Source organism: Lachnellula hyalina (genome assembly GCF_007821495.1).
Source record: "Lachnellula hyalina strain CBS 185.66 chromosome Unknown contig00178, whole genome shotgun sequence".
Classification (NCBI taxonomy): Eukaryota; Fungi; Ascomycota; class Leotiomycetes; order Helotiales; family Lachnaceae; genus Lachnellula; species Lachnellula hyalina.
In genome coordinates this window covers 227-15,721 of record NW_022157292.1, presented here as the reverse complement: position 1 = coordinate 15,721, position 15,495 = coordinate 227, and the positions used below count along the sequence as shown (strand labels likewise).

The 15,495-nt window shown below is 48.0% G+C and overlaps 5 protein-coding genes across 5 annotated transcripts; 3 read left to right on the top strand and 2 right to left on the bottom strand.

Moving 5' to 3' along the window:
* Positions 1 to 505: 505 nt before the first annotated feature.
* ordL_3 (putative oxidoreductase) lies at positions 506 to 2,035 on the bottom strand (the record flags this gene model as incomplete). Its single annotated transcript, XM_031152044.1, has 3 exons — positions 506 to 606; positions 709 to 1,674; positions 1,741 to 2,035. The coding sequence occupies 3 exons, from the start codon at positions 2,033 to 2,035 to the stop codon at positions 506 to 508; spliced, it is 1,362 nt and encodes a 453-aa protein (XP_031002269.1).
* Positions 2,036 to 3,244: 1,209 nt separating this feature from the next.
* SEO1_1 (putative transporter) lies at positions 3,245 to 4,072 on the top strand (the record flags this gene model as incomplete). Its single annotated transcript, XM_031152043.1, has 4 exons — positions 3,245 to 3,312; positions 3,364 to 3,555; positions 3,609 to 3,799; positions 3,858 to 4,072. The coding sequence occupies 4 exons, from the start codon at positions 3,245 to 3,247 to the stop codon at positions 4,070 to 4,072; spliced, it is 666 nt and encodes a 221-aa protein (XP_031002263.1).
* Positions 4,073 to 4,090: 18 nt separating this feature from the next.
* On the top strand, positions 4,091 to 4,595 carry LHYA1_G007110 (uncharacterized protein; the record flags this gene model as incomplete). Its single annotated transcript, XM_031152042.1, has 3 exons — positions 4,091 to 4,238; positions 4,296 to 4,386; positions 4,445 to 4,595. 3 exons carry the CDS (start codon positions 4,091 to 4,093, stop codon positions 4,593 to 4,595), a joined length of 390 nt encoding a protein of 129 aa, XP_031002264.1.
* Positions 4,596 to 6,311: 1,716 nt separating this feature from the next.
* On the bottom strand, positions 6,312 to 9,664 carry pma-1_0 (Plasma membrane ATPase; the record flags this gene model as incomplete). The annotated part of the gene is made up of 4 exons (XM_031152041.1): positions 6,312 to 8,024; positions 8,311 to 8,949; positions 9,001 to 9,224; positions 9,277 to 9,664. 4 exons carry the CDS (start codon positions 9,662 to 9,664, stop codon positions 6,312 to 6,314), a joined length of 2,964 nt encoding a protein of 987 aa, XP_031002257.1.
* A 4,394-nt stretch (positions 9,665 to 14,058) lies between these two features.
* On the top strand, positions 14,059 to 15,130 carry glcA_0 (Glucan endo-1,3-beta-glucosidase; the record flags this gene model as incomplete). Its single annotated transcript, XM_031152040.1, has 2 exons — positions 14,059 to 14,909; positions 15,046 to 15,130. The coding sequence occupies 2 exons, from the start codon at positions 14,059 to 14,061 to the stop codon at positions 15,128 to 15,130; spliced, it is 936 nt and encodes a 311-aa protein (XP_031002256.1).
* Between the last annotated feature and the right edge of the window lie 365 nt (positions 15,131 to 15,495).

The window sequence follows — 15,495 nt, the reverse complement described above, 5'->3', positions numbered from 1 at the left end:
GAGAGCGAAAGGACCCACTCACCGCCCGGCAGAATTCGCGATTATCCAAAGCCAAAGCACGCCTTGTTGCGTCGACCTCAGTCGGCTTCTCCATCTGCGATCAACTGTCACACACGATTGACAGACAAGCTGTTGTTGTCGGATTTTTGATAAGCATCCTCATTGCTTGCACTTCTACCTCCGCATAGCGCGTTCGGTCCTTACGCGTACGGAGGGGAGCTATTATTCTATTCTTCTTTTCCTCCAGATGCCGAGTGGTGTACTGTACGATGTAGCTTATTTTGAATCTTGTTTACTGTTTGCGAACGACTTTGCCCATCGGAGGTTGTATAGCGAAGCTGTGGAAAACATCTCGATTTGCTTGCATATGAGGCTATCAAAGCCACGAGGCGGGCGAGCTCAGGGTGAAGAATAAGGACAAGTGTTGCGGTGGCTATTTGCATATTGGATACGTAAGAGATCAAGTTGTGCTCTGTAGTATTGCACCGCTAGTAATTACAACTTTTTATTTCGATGCGAGTTTAAGTGCCCTTTCCTTGTTCATGTTGAAACACTCTGGAAGTCCAGTTTCGCCCCACTCCTTTCCCAGAATCAATTTGACAATACCTGGCGCACATGTGAATATTCGTGCCATCCCTAAATCAGAATTACAAGGTTAACCAGTCATCTCAAGTGCAAAAGCCAAATAAGTTGATCAGGGGCACGTACCATGACCGCCAAATCCAGCACAAACCCATTGTCCATTCATACCTTCTACAGGTCCTACAAAAGGGACATAGTCGGCAGTCATCCCTATGATTCCAGTCCACGCATGATCTAATCCTTCACCATGCACGTCCCTTCCAGCAATATCTCGATCCTTGCCTGGAAACAAAATTTGCCACTGCTTCAAAGCCTCGTTCAAAATCTCCTCATTATAGCTTCTGTCCTCGAAAGTCACGCAGCCTTTCAACGTTTCGGGACTCAAATTTGGGCTCCCTCGAGAAACACCAAAAATCATTGTTCCGTCGTTTTTACGTTGAATCAAAGAATAAAAGTGGTGAAGGTCATATCTCAAGGAGAACGTGCTACCTAACGTGTTTGGTCCTGAAAATGCGGGCGGTGCGATTATCGAGTGTGCTTGCGCTCTATTCGGAGTCAAATGTGGTTCTAGCTGTGGCAGCAAGAGTGATGCATATGCATTCGTGCAATGAATCACATTGCGCGTGGTAACATTGCCTCTAGGAGTATGGATGTCCCATGACTCGCCGTTGTCATGTTTCGTGACTTTTGAAACACTGCAATGTGTGAAGAGAGTCACTCCACGCTCAATTGCAGCGTTCAACAGCCATTGAGCCAGTTTTGCAGGGTGGCTCGACCCAGCGGGCCATTCGTACGCAGCCACAGCATTCTTGATCCTAGTACGAGTTTGGGCTTCCTCCGTATCATAGTACTTGACGTGCGAGACATCGCCACCGGCTTTTCTGAAAGCTTCGAAAACCTCTGCTTCATATGCGGTAAATTCCGGGGTCATGCACACGTCAAAAGTAGTTGACAGATTGAAATCACATTGAACCTCATGTTTGCGGACGAATTCATCGACTTTATTGAGAACAAGGCGTTCATTGGCGAGGATCTTTAAGGCTTGTTCAGGGCCGTGAAATGTTGAGTAGTGCTTGAAACCACGGAACGCATCTGACAAGATGATTAGGAAGAGGTTCTCTAATAGAACCAATATTTACGTTCGCGATTCAATCATACCTGGCCTTACGTGCCCGGCATTCCGACCACTTGCTCCTGATGCAGCTTCTCTTGCCTCGAGAATGATAATGTCCTTTCCATTTACCCCACTCTCGGTCAGCTCAAAACTCGTCAATGCCCCAGAAATTCCAGAACCGATGATAACATATAGGCATTCATTAGGGACGTTTTCATCCCGATTGGCATTGAGATGAGGGAATGCTCGTGTTGTTCGTTGCCAGTATGAGAGACATGGATTTGGTATCGGTCCTGAGGCCTTGACGCCTCTTTTGAGGTCATCATTTGATGCAATCATGACCTCTTGACTTCGAGTGATAAGTAATATTAGGTTTTATCCGCGAGTGGCAAAATATCTTCAGGTCAGAAACACCATTTATTATGTTGCTGCTTGAAATTTGACAGGTGTCGGGCGATGTAGTTACTATTTTGTCACGTTTCGGCACTATGCGAACATACCGATATCACCACGCGTAGGCCTTTAGTTTGCTTATCAGCCATTCATTATCGCCTTCTATATTTGCATGCAAAATCCCATGGTTTACTTGGCCGCTGGCCGTCTGGGGGCCCTGATAGATCTACAAGATCGTGCCATGCCTATCAAACAGTATCTCTTGGCAATCAAAGAGTGGGATTTTAAGTGTTACGATACGGGGTCGACAAAACTAAGTATATATTTGTTACCCACGAAAATGTTATTGCGCCAAACACTTCCGTGGTGTCCTTGAGATAATTGGCAAAATGGTGTCCTTCAAGTCGTTGTCGTTTGGGAGGTCGACCAAAGTAGAAAAGCATGAAAAAAGTCCGGCTGAGAAGAGCTTGGTTCTTCGACTGGATATTTTTCTTATGACATTCGGGTGCATATCGCAAGGTTTGTCTTTTTCTCATCTACATAAGCTGATCATCGTTTACTAAAAAGCCATTTTTTGCAGTTATCAAGTGGGTTTTCCCCACCAATATAAGGACAATCGGACTCATTTCACAGGTACCTCGATCAGCAAAACATCAGTAATGCCTACGTCTCCGGGATGAAAGAAGACCTTCATCTCTATGGCAATGAATTGAATTAGTAAGGCGAAACCCCCAGATCCGGTAATTCAGAGCTAACAAATTGGCGTTCAGTTTCACGACGTATTTTAATGTGGCTTATTGCATTATGCTCATACCCTCCCAAATCATCTTGACTTACGTCCGACCGAGTTATTGGCTTCCTAGTCTTGAAATACTATGGGGTTTGATGACGGGCCTCATCGCAACCACTCACAATGCAAAGCAAGTTTATGTGCTTCGAGTCTTCCTTGGGTTATGTGAAAGCAGTGCATGGCCAGGCATGATAACCTTGTTTAGTAAGTTGTCTTGTTTGTGCATTTGAGCCCTCAGAAGCTGCGGTGCTTAAGATTCCTTCGTGGCTCTAGTCTAACTTGTTGGGGCAGTGCATTGGTATACTCCTTTGGAACTTGCGAAGCGCATGGGGTTCTATCATTCGTGTCAGGCTTTGGGTAGCATGATGTCCGGTGCGCTTCAGGTGGCCATAACAAACACACTCGATGGGAGCACTGGTCTTGCTGGGTGGAGGTAAGTTCAAGACGTCCTTGCGAATAACTCTCAACTAAAATAGGTGTAAAGATGGTTGTTTGTCATCAATGCGATTATTACCGTGGTTTGGGGTGTCCTTGGCTTTTTCATGATTCCCGATTTGCCAAATAACCCGAACCCAAGAGCTTTTTGGTTCAAAAAGGAGCATGCTGCCATGGCCATGGAGCGGTTAGAGCGCCACAATCGTGCTGAGCCGAAGAGGATGACTTGGGTTGGTGTAAAGTATGGCATCATCCTTGAACATCTTCAAGTGAGGACAAAGCTGACTTGAACAGGCGCACGTTTTCTACATGGGTCGTGTACTTCATCGCCGTCTTGTATCCCGCCACGGTCCTGGGATCTGCCGGTTACGGGTATTTCAACCTCTTCCTGAAAAGTCTCAAACACCCCGATGGTAGTAGGGTATGGAGTACTTCGGATGTGAACGCAATTCCAATTGGAGGTGGCGCTATCAATGTTGTCTTTGGTACGTTCTTTCTGAACTCGGTCATCAGTCGCTGTCTGGTATCTAAGTCTTCATATAGTTTGGGTTTGGGCACTGCTCTCGGATTACCTTCAAACTCGCTGGACGCTCATTATAGCTCAAGCGGTTATTGGAATCATCCCTTGCATCATCATGAGCATTTGGACCTCCCATCCCACTTCAGTTGCGCTCTCGGCCGCCTACGCTAGCTACTTCATATGCTACTTGACACTGGGAACGGCCCCGTTAATATTTTCCTGGCTCTCCGATCTGTAAGTTACTTGGCAGTCAATCATGACCCCACGACAGAAGCTGATCTTCGACAGAATCCCCCAAGATCCAGAGGCACGATCCCTGATTGTGGGAGTCGCAGTAGCAGTCTATTATGCTGTCTCAGCTTGGTCGCAGGTCTTAGTTTGGCCTGCAGTCCAGGCTCCATACTGTATGTTATGAACGCTAAAGTCCTCTGGGGAACTAAGTCACTAATCAACCGGACTAGATAAATACGGCTGGCAATCCGCGCTCGCTCTATGGGTGTTGGTTATCATCATGACGTGTGTTTTGCGCTTCATCGATATCCGCTACTTGCTGTATTTCTATCCACATTTCCTTTCTGATTCCGACTCTTTTGCTAACGATTATTTGTAGACCGAAGCGTCTCGCTTTTGCAACGACGCTGATTTATACGGATGCAGCGGAAGAAGAGCTTGGAGGTGATACAATAGAGTCAGACGCGGCCGAGGATCCGGACAGCAAGGCGGCAAAGCAAGTCAAGACTTCGAATGTAGCTTCTATCTAGTTGATCAGTACTTTTCTAGAAGCGCTTATGTATTTACTTGGTACTATCTTATCTCGGTATAACAAAGTACCAGTTTCATCAAGAAAGTATATGATTAAATAAGAACATGAGCACTCAAAATGCAATTACAAGTCAGTGTTTAGTTTACACGAGCGAGCAAAGCTATAAAGATTTGAGTTTTGAGTTTTGAATGACTGCAAGTAACGGAAATCCCATTCTCACGTCAGAACTACACTTTCTGAAACGAGCCAAGCCGTCAGGACTGAGCCTCCAAGGACGCTCCTTCCTGTCAGCTTCAATCAACGACCGAGTACTTTGCGAGAATTCGTGTGTCCAGCTTGCTGATGTTTTGTTTTCTTACATTTATATCTCCTGGCCATGCTTCCTTCCTTCCCTCTGTCAAGAATCGCCATGCCATGCCATGCCTTCCACAGTTCCCAAAAGCCTCGATCGAAATCAGGAGAATTGTACCAAGTAAAGTGCTCCTATTCATTATCGAGAGTATCCATCCGATTTGCACTTGTCGTCAAGCAAGCAGACAGGCAGGATTCTCGACATAAGCCGCGAAGTCACCACAACACACCACAACTCTTGACGACATGAGGCTGTGATGGAAAGATCGACGAGCTAAAGCGCTCTTTCTCTCTTTCTTGTCCTCGGACCAGGACAAGAACGATGGATGGACAGGAGGAAGGCCTAAAGCGAGTAGGTCCAAATCGCAAACCAGTGATACTGTAGGCAGGCAGGCAGGCAGGCGTCTTTGCTTGCTTCATCTATCTACCTATCTGTCAAACGCGCCAACGCGAACGCCGGCCATCATTTATATACCTACCTACCTACCTCTCTATCAATCTCTCTCCCGGACGTCTTTCTACTTCTACTTCTACTTCGCGCGTACGAGTGAGTACCACGGCAACTCTGCATGGCAATGCAATGTGGAGCAGAGCCCACCCCATCCATCCTACCCCCATCCTTCGAAAAGGCGGTGTACTGTAAGGTCCCCAGGGATACAGTAGCACTTGCCTATCTATCGGTAATTAAGCACGTCTTCTCTTCTAGGATATACTTTCTCACGTATCCATGTATCCAGGTATCCGGGTAATTCGAGTACTTACTTCACATCTGGCTAGAATCGTTGGTTCTTTCCTGCTACCTCGTACTGTATGTATGTATGTATGTACTCTACATACCTACCCTGTATCACTATACATACTTGTACTGTAGGGAGGGTCTTTATGATGTCGCACTGCAGCAGCTTGCAGCACTAAAAACCCCGAGATCCCTAGAGCCTGTCTGTAAGCCCTGGCAAACGATGTAAGGTACAGCACAGTGGAGTACAGCATAGTGGAGTACAGCACAGAACTTCCCCACCGCGCTCCACCTCGCACAAGATGCATCGTGTTTACCTAGACACGACAGGACATGGATCCAACGAGGAAGATGCGCTTTGGATGTCTCTTCCACGACTCAATGTCACATTGTCACTCACACGCAAGGTCAAGACTAGAAGTAGTGACAAAGAAAATTTATTTTGGTATCTCTATATGTCCTTGACACCTCCCCTCCAAGTATCGATTACACCCCTCAACTTCCCAACCCTGATGCTAACTTCTATAAGACAACAGGAGAATTAATGTATGCACAACGGTATATAATTTCAAAACACCAGGCACCAACTTTCACAGCGTATATAAAGGCAGCTGTCACAGTGAGCATCTAATCATCCTCCTCGGCCTCAGTAGCCTTGGGTGCGAGGGCCCAGCGGTCGATGTGCTCAGACTTCTCATGCTGGATAGCAATCTTGGAGAGATGGCTGATGATGTTCTCCATGTCGGTATCCGCCTTGCTGCGGGTGTTGCGGCCAAGGTTGTCGAGCCACTTGATGTTGTTGAGGAGGTAGTAGGTGATGGCAACGACGATGGTAACACCAATGGAGAATCCCCAGACGATAACGACAGTAACGATAGAAGTGTGACCGTTGTCCGAAAGGTTCTTGTTGTGTGTAGCTGGGTCACTTGCTTCACCAGCACCGCCACAGAGCCATCCGAACACACAGAAGAGAGTGGACAGAACATCGACAACGAAGATAGCCCCAACGAGTTGCCATGAAGGCCAGGTGTTGCCACCACGGGTGACGAAGATGAGCCAATTCTCAGTGAGCGAGATCTCCAAGAAGAGTATACCCTGGATGGAACCGAAGTTCTCGATGATACCGCCGTCTGGCAGGAACATTGCTCCACGGATGACCCAGGTACCGAGAGCAAGGAGTATACCGAGGACAACGGAGATGACCCAGATCTTGGGCAATTGCCATTCGACAGGGCGCGCTTCGAAATGAGCGTTATCGTAGGCGACAGCGATGGTGGCCAAATCAGCAAAGAGAGCAAGGAAAACAATAAGCTCGGCACGGACAGTCTCGTTGATGATGACCATGGAGGTGACGAGGTAGATTTCCAAATGAAGACAGAGAGCGATACGGTACTGGATGTATGCCTTCATACGCTGGAAAATTTGACGAGCGATCTTGATGGCAGAAACAATGGTGTTAAGACCGGGAGCGAGGAAAACAATATCAGCAGCAGCCTGGGCAGCTTCGGTAGCACCTTCGACAGCAATACCGCAGTCAGACTTCTTCAAAGAGGGAGCGTCGTTGACACCATCACCAGTCATGGCAGTCAGATGACCACGTTGCTGCAACATCTCGACGACCTGGTACTTGTGCTCGGGGAAGACTTCGGCGAAACCATCAGCCTTCTCAACGAGATCGTGCTGAGTAGTACCGGAAAGACCACCGTGGATGAGACGTTCAGAGTTGTAAACCTTAGTACCAAGGGCAAGCATCTTGCAAGTTTCCTTGGCAATAGCAATGGCATCACCAGTAAGCATCTTAACGGAGAGACCGAGAACTTGAGCTTCAGCAATGGTGGCAGCGGTATCTTCACGAGGAGGATCGAACATAGGCAGCATTCCCAATAATTGCCAGTCGTTGTCACCTTCCTTGACAGCAACACCGAGAGATCTGAAACCACGACGAGCAAATTCGGTAGTCTTGGCTTTGTACATATCGGCAACTTCCTTGGAGCAGTTGCTGAGGTTCAAGATGGCCTTGGGAGCACCCTTAGCACAGATGTATCTGACGCCATCCTTTTGACATTCGGCAGTGATACGCTTGGAGACAGAGTCGAAGGGAGTGAACTTGTCCGTCTTCCATCCACCAGCAAGCATCTCCTTTGCCCTTGGGTATCTCTTGAGAGTGAGAATAGTAACTTTATCGATGGGATCCAGAGACTTGATGTTGTGCGAAGAAGCAAGGGCAGCGACAGCCATCATCCAGTTGACATCGACGCCTTCTGCGACATATGGGTCGCGGATGCTCAATTGATTGGCAGTGAGGGTACCGGTTTTGTCGGAGCAGAGAACATCGACACCCTGAAAACAATAGAGTTAGCGACATATTCAGACTGTTCCATGTTCATACAATTGATCCTCATGACCGGGATAGTCAGGTGGTTAACAAGCCCCTGCCTACATGTGCGCAATCTTGGCAAGGAGCCACTTGGCGCAGAAAAAAACACAAGGTGGGTCCATTAATTAAACACGAGTCCCACAGCGCGAATCGCGATGTTGTTCATTTTCCTTGGCGAGGACCGGCTCAAGATCACCTGAAATAATGCCCAAGAGCATGAAAATGAGAGGGATAGTGAAATAGACTTACTGCAAGAGACTCAATGGCAGTAAGCTTTTGGACGATAGCCTTCTCCTTGGCCAGATAAGCGGCACCGACTGCGAGAGTGGTCGTTGTGACAACAGGCAGACCGACGGGAACACCGACGACCAACAAGATCAGCGCATAATGGAGCAAGGTGGTGGAGTGAGATTCGGGAGTCGCGAGGCCCAAGTGATGGAAGAAACCTCCGATCCAAGCAATGAGAATCCAGCCAACGACCAAAACCAACAAACTCGTACCGATGGAGTTCATGATAGCCTTGAAATGTCCCTGATCTTGAGCGCCAGAAACCAATGAAGCTGTGCGACCGACGAAAGACATCTTAGCAGAGTGGGTGACGATGGCGAAGGCCTTGCCACGCTTGCAACCAGTAGTGTAGTAAACAGCATCAGTGATGTACTTGTCGGCAGCGAGGGATTCTCCCGTCATAGCAGATTGATCGATGGCGAGGATGGCATATCCAGATCCATGCTTCTCACCCTCTTCTTCATCATCGTCGGCTTCCTCGTGGGTGTCGCCCATTTGAGCATTCAATTCTTGGATATATTCTTGGTAACCGTTGGGGTTGTCGTATTGGCAGATAATTCGACAATCAGCTGGAACGACTTCACCATCTTCGATAACGATCTGTTGCTAATTAGCAATTGCCATCACCGACGTCGTGCGTGGAAAACTCACAATGTCACCAGGGACGAGTTCTCTGGCCTTGATTTCTTCCTCGTGACCATTACGAACAACGGTTGCTCGCATGGCGATATCACCCTTAAGACTGGCGACAACATCTGCTGCCTGCTTCTCTTGGTACCAACCGACGATAGCGTTAAGCATTAGAATACCAATAATGACACCGAGATCAATCCATTCACGCAGACCAGCAGCGAGGAGGACAGCGAGTTCCATGACTAATGACACAATCAATTTAGGTACGTGGCGAGAGTAGCGGCAGTGACTTACCATAGAGAATAGGTCCTTGAAAGTATGACAAGAACTGGATGAAGAGGTTGGTGTGTTCAGTGGTCAATTCGTTCCATCCAGTCTTCTTGCGACGCGTTTCCACATCATGGTCCGAGAGACCCTGCTTCATGTCGGTGTTGAGCCATTCGTCTGGCGTATCGAAGACGCCGTCGGTGCCCTTGGACTTTTTCTGCCAGAACTTCTTCTTTGGCTCCTCGTCATTGGCAATTGATGACACCGTGGAACCTCTTCGACCGTCCTTGTAGGTTGAGATGTATCGCACAAGGTTTCCGTACTCACCCATGTTTTCGTCGGCAGCGGGCTCAGGATTGCCGCGCAGCTCTTTTTCGACGTCGCCATTCTCGACGTCGCCGTTTAATGGTGCCATTGTGAATGAAGCAGTGGCTCTGCACTCAAAGTATTAAGGGGAGGGGAGATTGTCAACTTTCACAGCAGCACCAACGGACAAGGAGAAGGGAGAGGGAGAGTGGAAGGGAGTCGTTAAGGCAAGTTGGGGAGGAGGGAACCTTTTTTAAACAAATCTCAGCGGAGCACTAGGGCGATGAATCTAGCTAGGAGCACCCACGTCAACAAAGCAGCGGTAGCGGCATCTCGGTGGGGTGGGGGGGGGGAGGAGGTGATGGTGGTAAAGGTAGGGGGAGGTAGGATAACGCAGCGTCATTTGGCTCGGACTCGACGGCACTGGCCATTTCTGACAGTAGCCGAGTATTGGTCTAATTTGGCCTATGGGTCCGTCGACGGCCCTATGAGCTTGGAGAGATTTGCACTATTCCTTCCTGATACCAGCCGCAGGATGACATTAATCGCCGGGCATAGCTAGTTTTACTACTGTGAATTACGAGTCTGACTTGTCTTGTTACTGTACCAACCTACCTACCCACCTATACCTGCTGCACCGTTAACGTGTTTTGACGGGCTGGAATGTGGGAGAAGAGCTAGGAATCGCAGGAAAATGGGGGGTGTGGACAGTGGAGCATCCCCGGCAAAAGTAGATTAAGACCTTGTCAGGGCCAGTGACAACCCCAGTCGATCCCTCTGGGAGCTCCCAGCCATTGACCTATCAGGAAGGACCACAAACGATACTCTCCGTAAAATGTTGCGAAACTCCCTAGCTAATTGCCGTATTTTACCATAGCTTCGTTTTACGGAGTAGGCCCGATACGGTCAAGGTTCGGCCTGCCTCGGCATGCTGCAGTTCATCTCCTGCACACACCATGCGGAATTAAACAAAACAAAAGGCTCGTGAATTGGCGTCTCCTGATTGGCTGCCGGTCGGTTCTGACGGAACACAAGGGGCTCTATCTAACGCGAGTCAGCTAGAAGACCCACTGGGAAAAAGCTTAGTACCGGTGGTAGCCTCATGGACGACTTAGATAATAACAATCATAATAATAATCATCAGCGTGCAGGCTTGCAGAGAGTCAAGAGGGCCAAGAGGCAAGACGAGTTAGACTTCAACTTAGACAAGCTCGACAAGCTCCAGAGATGAACGTAGTGGGGGGGGAGGGAATGATTATTGTTTGACTGCGACGGCGTCTTGGACGGGGGTAACTGTGCCGACCAGGCGTGTTTAGTCACGGCCACTGGCGCACCATCAGCACGCTTTACTGGGTTGCGTAATTATACTTCGAGTACCTCCGTACAATTTACTTATCGCGCCTCGCTCCCTCGCTCGGCGTCTCATGGCGTCGTCGCTGGAAGTCTTGATTTTCACCGACTTCCCGATGTGCCGCTATGCGGCATAGCATCAACACGACTTTTGTATGAGGGAATTTCAGACCTCACGTGCGCTCGCCAAGCTCGGCAAAATGGCACAAACGGCTATGTACTTGCACAACCTACGGGTAGCCCGTCGAACTTGCACAAGTACGGAGTCAGTTGCATGTGGATCTGACCTCAGCGGCTGCCAGCTCCAACCCTGTGGTCTCCGCCGTGTCCGAAACAAAACAAAAGGCTCAAGATGGGATGGATGGAATTATTAGCCTGGATAGGTTGGGATGTGAGCTCTACTGTACTCTACTGTACTCTACTGTACAGTCTGCATTTCGGTGAGAGGGATCGGAGGGAAAGAAAACTCTGCAATCATTCTCGGATCTCGATACGGGAAATTCTCTCAACCTGCCTGCATCAACACGGAAAGCCCTCATCCAGGGTTATTTTGCCGATGACCCGTACCTAATAAAGGTGCTGACTGGAAAAGTGATTGTGCACGAAGCAACGCATCCATGCAGCCCAGTCCAGTCCAGTCTACAATGTAAAAGGCTCGTGAGTCGAGTCGTGAAACTTTTTCGTTTCGCAAGAGTAATACAGTAACAACCGGATTACTTACCCGACCACCACCACCACCACCAGCGAACGAGTCAACGACTGTGTCTGCCTAACAACCGGAGTCGCCTTGACAGCAGCACCACAGCTAGACTTTTCACAAAAGCTCCGCGGAATCCCTTTCAACAGTAGAACCGCGATATTTGACGCCCCTCCCCCCATGTCGAGCGAGCTGCCTGCCACATTCATACGCCGACGAGAGCGAACAAAAGTTGGAAGCAGCCTTTCTTCGCTCAATGTTCGGGGTCACATTTCCCACATCTCCCAGATCTCGAGTGAGAACTGAGATTCCAAATTATTGATTATCGACCCCGCACACAACACGGCGATCGACTTCAACAGCCAGTAGGATAGTATGCATATGCCAATCACGAGGGAGCGCGTATCTAAACAAGAAAGTGTGCTTTCGTCATAATGTGGGGGTTGATTGTGTCGCTGCCAATGCCTATTTATTAATTGTATAATACATGCGTTTCCTACTGCTTATAGCTTTTTCTTTATACTATCCTGTCAAGAAATTGAATTGGAATTGCTGCTGTATTTCCTAGCTCAACTTGACTTCATATTCTCAGACTTAAAATCTCACCCCGGCCGGGCTCTAGCAAACAGACAGGCCAACGACGAAAAATGTCCAACACAGCGAATACAGGTTACGGTAGCGGAGGAGGTCCCAGTGCAGGACTCGGAGACAATGTTGAGAAGGATTTGGGAGAGCGCGAGCAGAAGGGGGGCATCCAAGGAATTACGAACAAGATCGTCGATAAAATGAATCCTTCTCATACCAAACCCGCACAGCAGGTGAGTCTATTTATTGTCTTCGCACTGCACTGCATTTCACTGCGCTGCACGAATTCCGAAAGGAAGAATGCTAATTGTTGGATTTGCACTTAGGGCCTTGGTAAGGAGCAGGCGAGTCTGGGAGGTGCTGGAAACCCTACGAGACCAACAGAGATGGAGGGAGATTTGAACAAAGAGTAGAGTAGGGTTAAGGTAGGGTAGGGGCACCATGATGTATTTATTGTATCACCTCGAATATCTATCACAATGAAAATTATGTACCTATGTACTTGTATCAATAGTAGTGGTTTGTTTACCTCGCAACTCGCAACTGTTACCATCACCAACTGCTATAGGCACCTAATCACCAAGCCCTAATTCTTTTCGGCAGCTATTTTTATCTGGCGTTTTTGATCAGATTTGCGCGCACGTCGCAAGGAGGACCTAAATAAGTGTTGTTTCATTGGTTTCATTTCGTAATTTGTTTACTGTTTATTCTTAGCCTGGACTAGGCCTAGGCGATTGATCGCGATAGGATCCGCGAAAAGAGGACACAAAGTATTGTGTCAAGAACAGATCCTTCGCACGCATCACTCTAACTTAATTCATTATCTTGGTTGATTTGACTCCGCATCCTCGGTCGCCTAGGTACCTGACGTCTAGCTTTAATTTTGTTTTTGTTTAGCAATACGTGGCATCAACTTTAATTGCATGAAATCTTAATTACATGATTACATCTAAAATTATATCGGGTTGAAGTACTTACTGTAATCAGGTTGGTTTGTTGACTTGAGGCAATTGGCATTTTAGCGTATCTGTTACATCTATCGAATTCGTAGCTTCTGGCAGAGAGAGAGTTTGCGCCATTGATATCTTTGAGCAGCCATCAACTGCTATGTGGGGCTTCACAGTAGTGTGAAGTTTCAAACTTGACCTGTCTAGATCACGCGTAGAACTTTCTAAGGGCGGGTTCTGGCGACGGACTTCTGCTAAGTGCTGTCATTCTCAACGTGATATCTCGATACCTTGTTGGCAGGTCTAAATTCCACTTGGAAGTCTTCAAGAATGGACATTCCAATCGTACATCTTCTTAACTGCTACTGTACTCTCAATCGAACGCGACGCAACTGCCCAAAATAAATTATTGCCCTTCAGCTCGATATATGTGGATGTGGGGCCTCAGGCCTCCAAGAGTATATAGCTGGCTCATGCCACACTTCTTACAATATCTCAACCTCCACATCGCGATATTCCCACAGTGTCTCATCTGTTGATCTCTTAAAGATTCACGACATATTGATCGTGTATAATCATTTGTACATTTCAGAGAACTCGCCACGGCCAAATCGTCTCCTCGCGCCCAAATTTCTTTCCAATTCAGCCGGCAGCGCACCTCAGCCCTTCGAGTAGCATGACATTTGCTGTCAAAATAAAGTATATGAGCCTCATTATTTTAAGTTGTTTCGCGTATCTATCATAGCTTTGTACTCCGTACGATGTGACCGGCCGGGATCCTCGGACTTGGCTGAACTCAGACAATATGAGCACTTTCCTCGCGAGAACAAAATACATCTTTTCCGTCATGCAAGCTTTCAGTCTTTCTTTCTTTCATTTCCTCACTCTTCCTCACGTCGCTCTTTTCAATCCATTGTTCTTGCCATGAAGTCACTCTTTTCAATTCTCGCGGCATGCACACTCGTTCAAGTACATGCACTTCAACATGTACACCCTCGCCATTTGAGTACTGCTTTGAACAAAGCCAGCCTCCCCGGTTTCATCCCCGTGTTCTTTGACGATTTCTCCGGGACTCCCGGATCACTACCCTCATCCTCCAACTGGCTGTTCTCGCTCGGGACACAGTACCCAGGCGGCGCGCCGAACTGGGGGAATAACGAGCACGAAAACTACACCCAGTCTCGCGACAATATCCACATCACTCAAGAGCAGAACCTGGAGATTATCCCACGCCTTGAGAATGGACTGTGGACCTCGGCCAGGATCGAGACGCAAGATTCCTCTTTTGCCGCCGCCCCAGGGGGGAGGCTTCTGATTGAAGCCCGCATCAAACTCGGGGATGCGCCATTGGAGCAGCAGCAGGGCATATGGCCGGCATTCTGGACACTGGGGTCGAGATTCCGGGGCAATTATAGCAATTGGCCAATGGTGACTGAATGGGATATTTTGGAAGTTGTGAGCGGGCAGTCGACCATGTTCTCCACGATTCATTGCGGTTACGCTCCGGGAGGACCTTGTAATGAATATGATGGACTTGGAAATGGCGGCGTTTCATTCTCTAGGGGTACCTTTCATTCTGTTGGGTTTTTGGTGGATCGGAGTATGTGTGGCGGGGGCAAGAATGGCACTTGGCAGGATGAGACGCTGAATTGGTATCTGGACGGCGAGAAGGTTTTCAATGTCACGGGCGCGACGGTTGGGGATGAGGAGACTTGGTCTTTGCTAGCGCATGAGGAACATTACTTGCTTTTGAATGTTGCAGTAGGTGGAAATTGGTAAGTGACTTCTCAGAGCATTCCTTATGCGGACAGATTTGCGAGTTTTGATGACCCTTTTTCTAAACTCGGGAAGTTTAGAGATTCTAGGTATCTGCAAATCTTATTGATCAAGCTTAGCTGACTAGAATAATAGGCCCGGCCCCCCAAATAATGCTACCATTGATGGGCGATCTGTTGGCATGGAGGTTGAGCATGTCGGTGTTTACAACTCAATTTAGGTAGCTCAGCATTAGATAGCTGAAGACAAGGTCCACAAAAGGAGTACGAGTACAAGTCGATTTCTAAAAGCTCATCTACATACAATCCAAGTTTTTTCTTCTTCTTTTTTCCTTCTTCCCCCATCCGATTCTCTTCATCCCCAAGTCATGAATATCATACCGTATCCCCCATCTACAACCTCAGAAATCCAACCACAGCCGCTCACTCGAACCAGCGCGCACGACTACAGGTACGAAAAATCAGCCAAGCACACAACCATGGGGTTTGAAAAGGGAAAAAGGAAAGAAAAGAAAAACATACCAAAAGGCACAAGTGACATCCTCGAATCGTTTCCCCGCCGTCCAAGCTCGGAAACAATCTACAT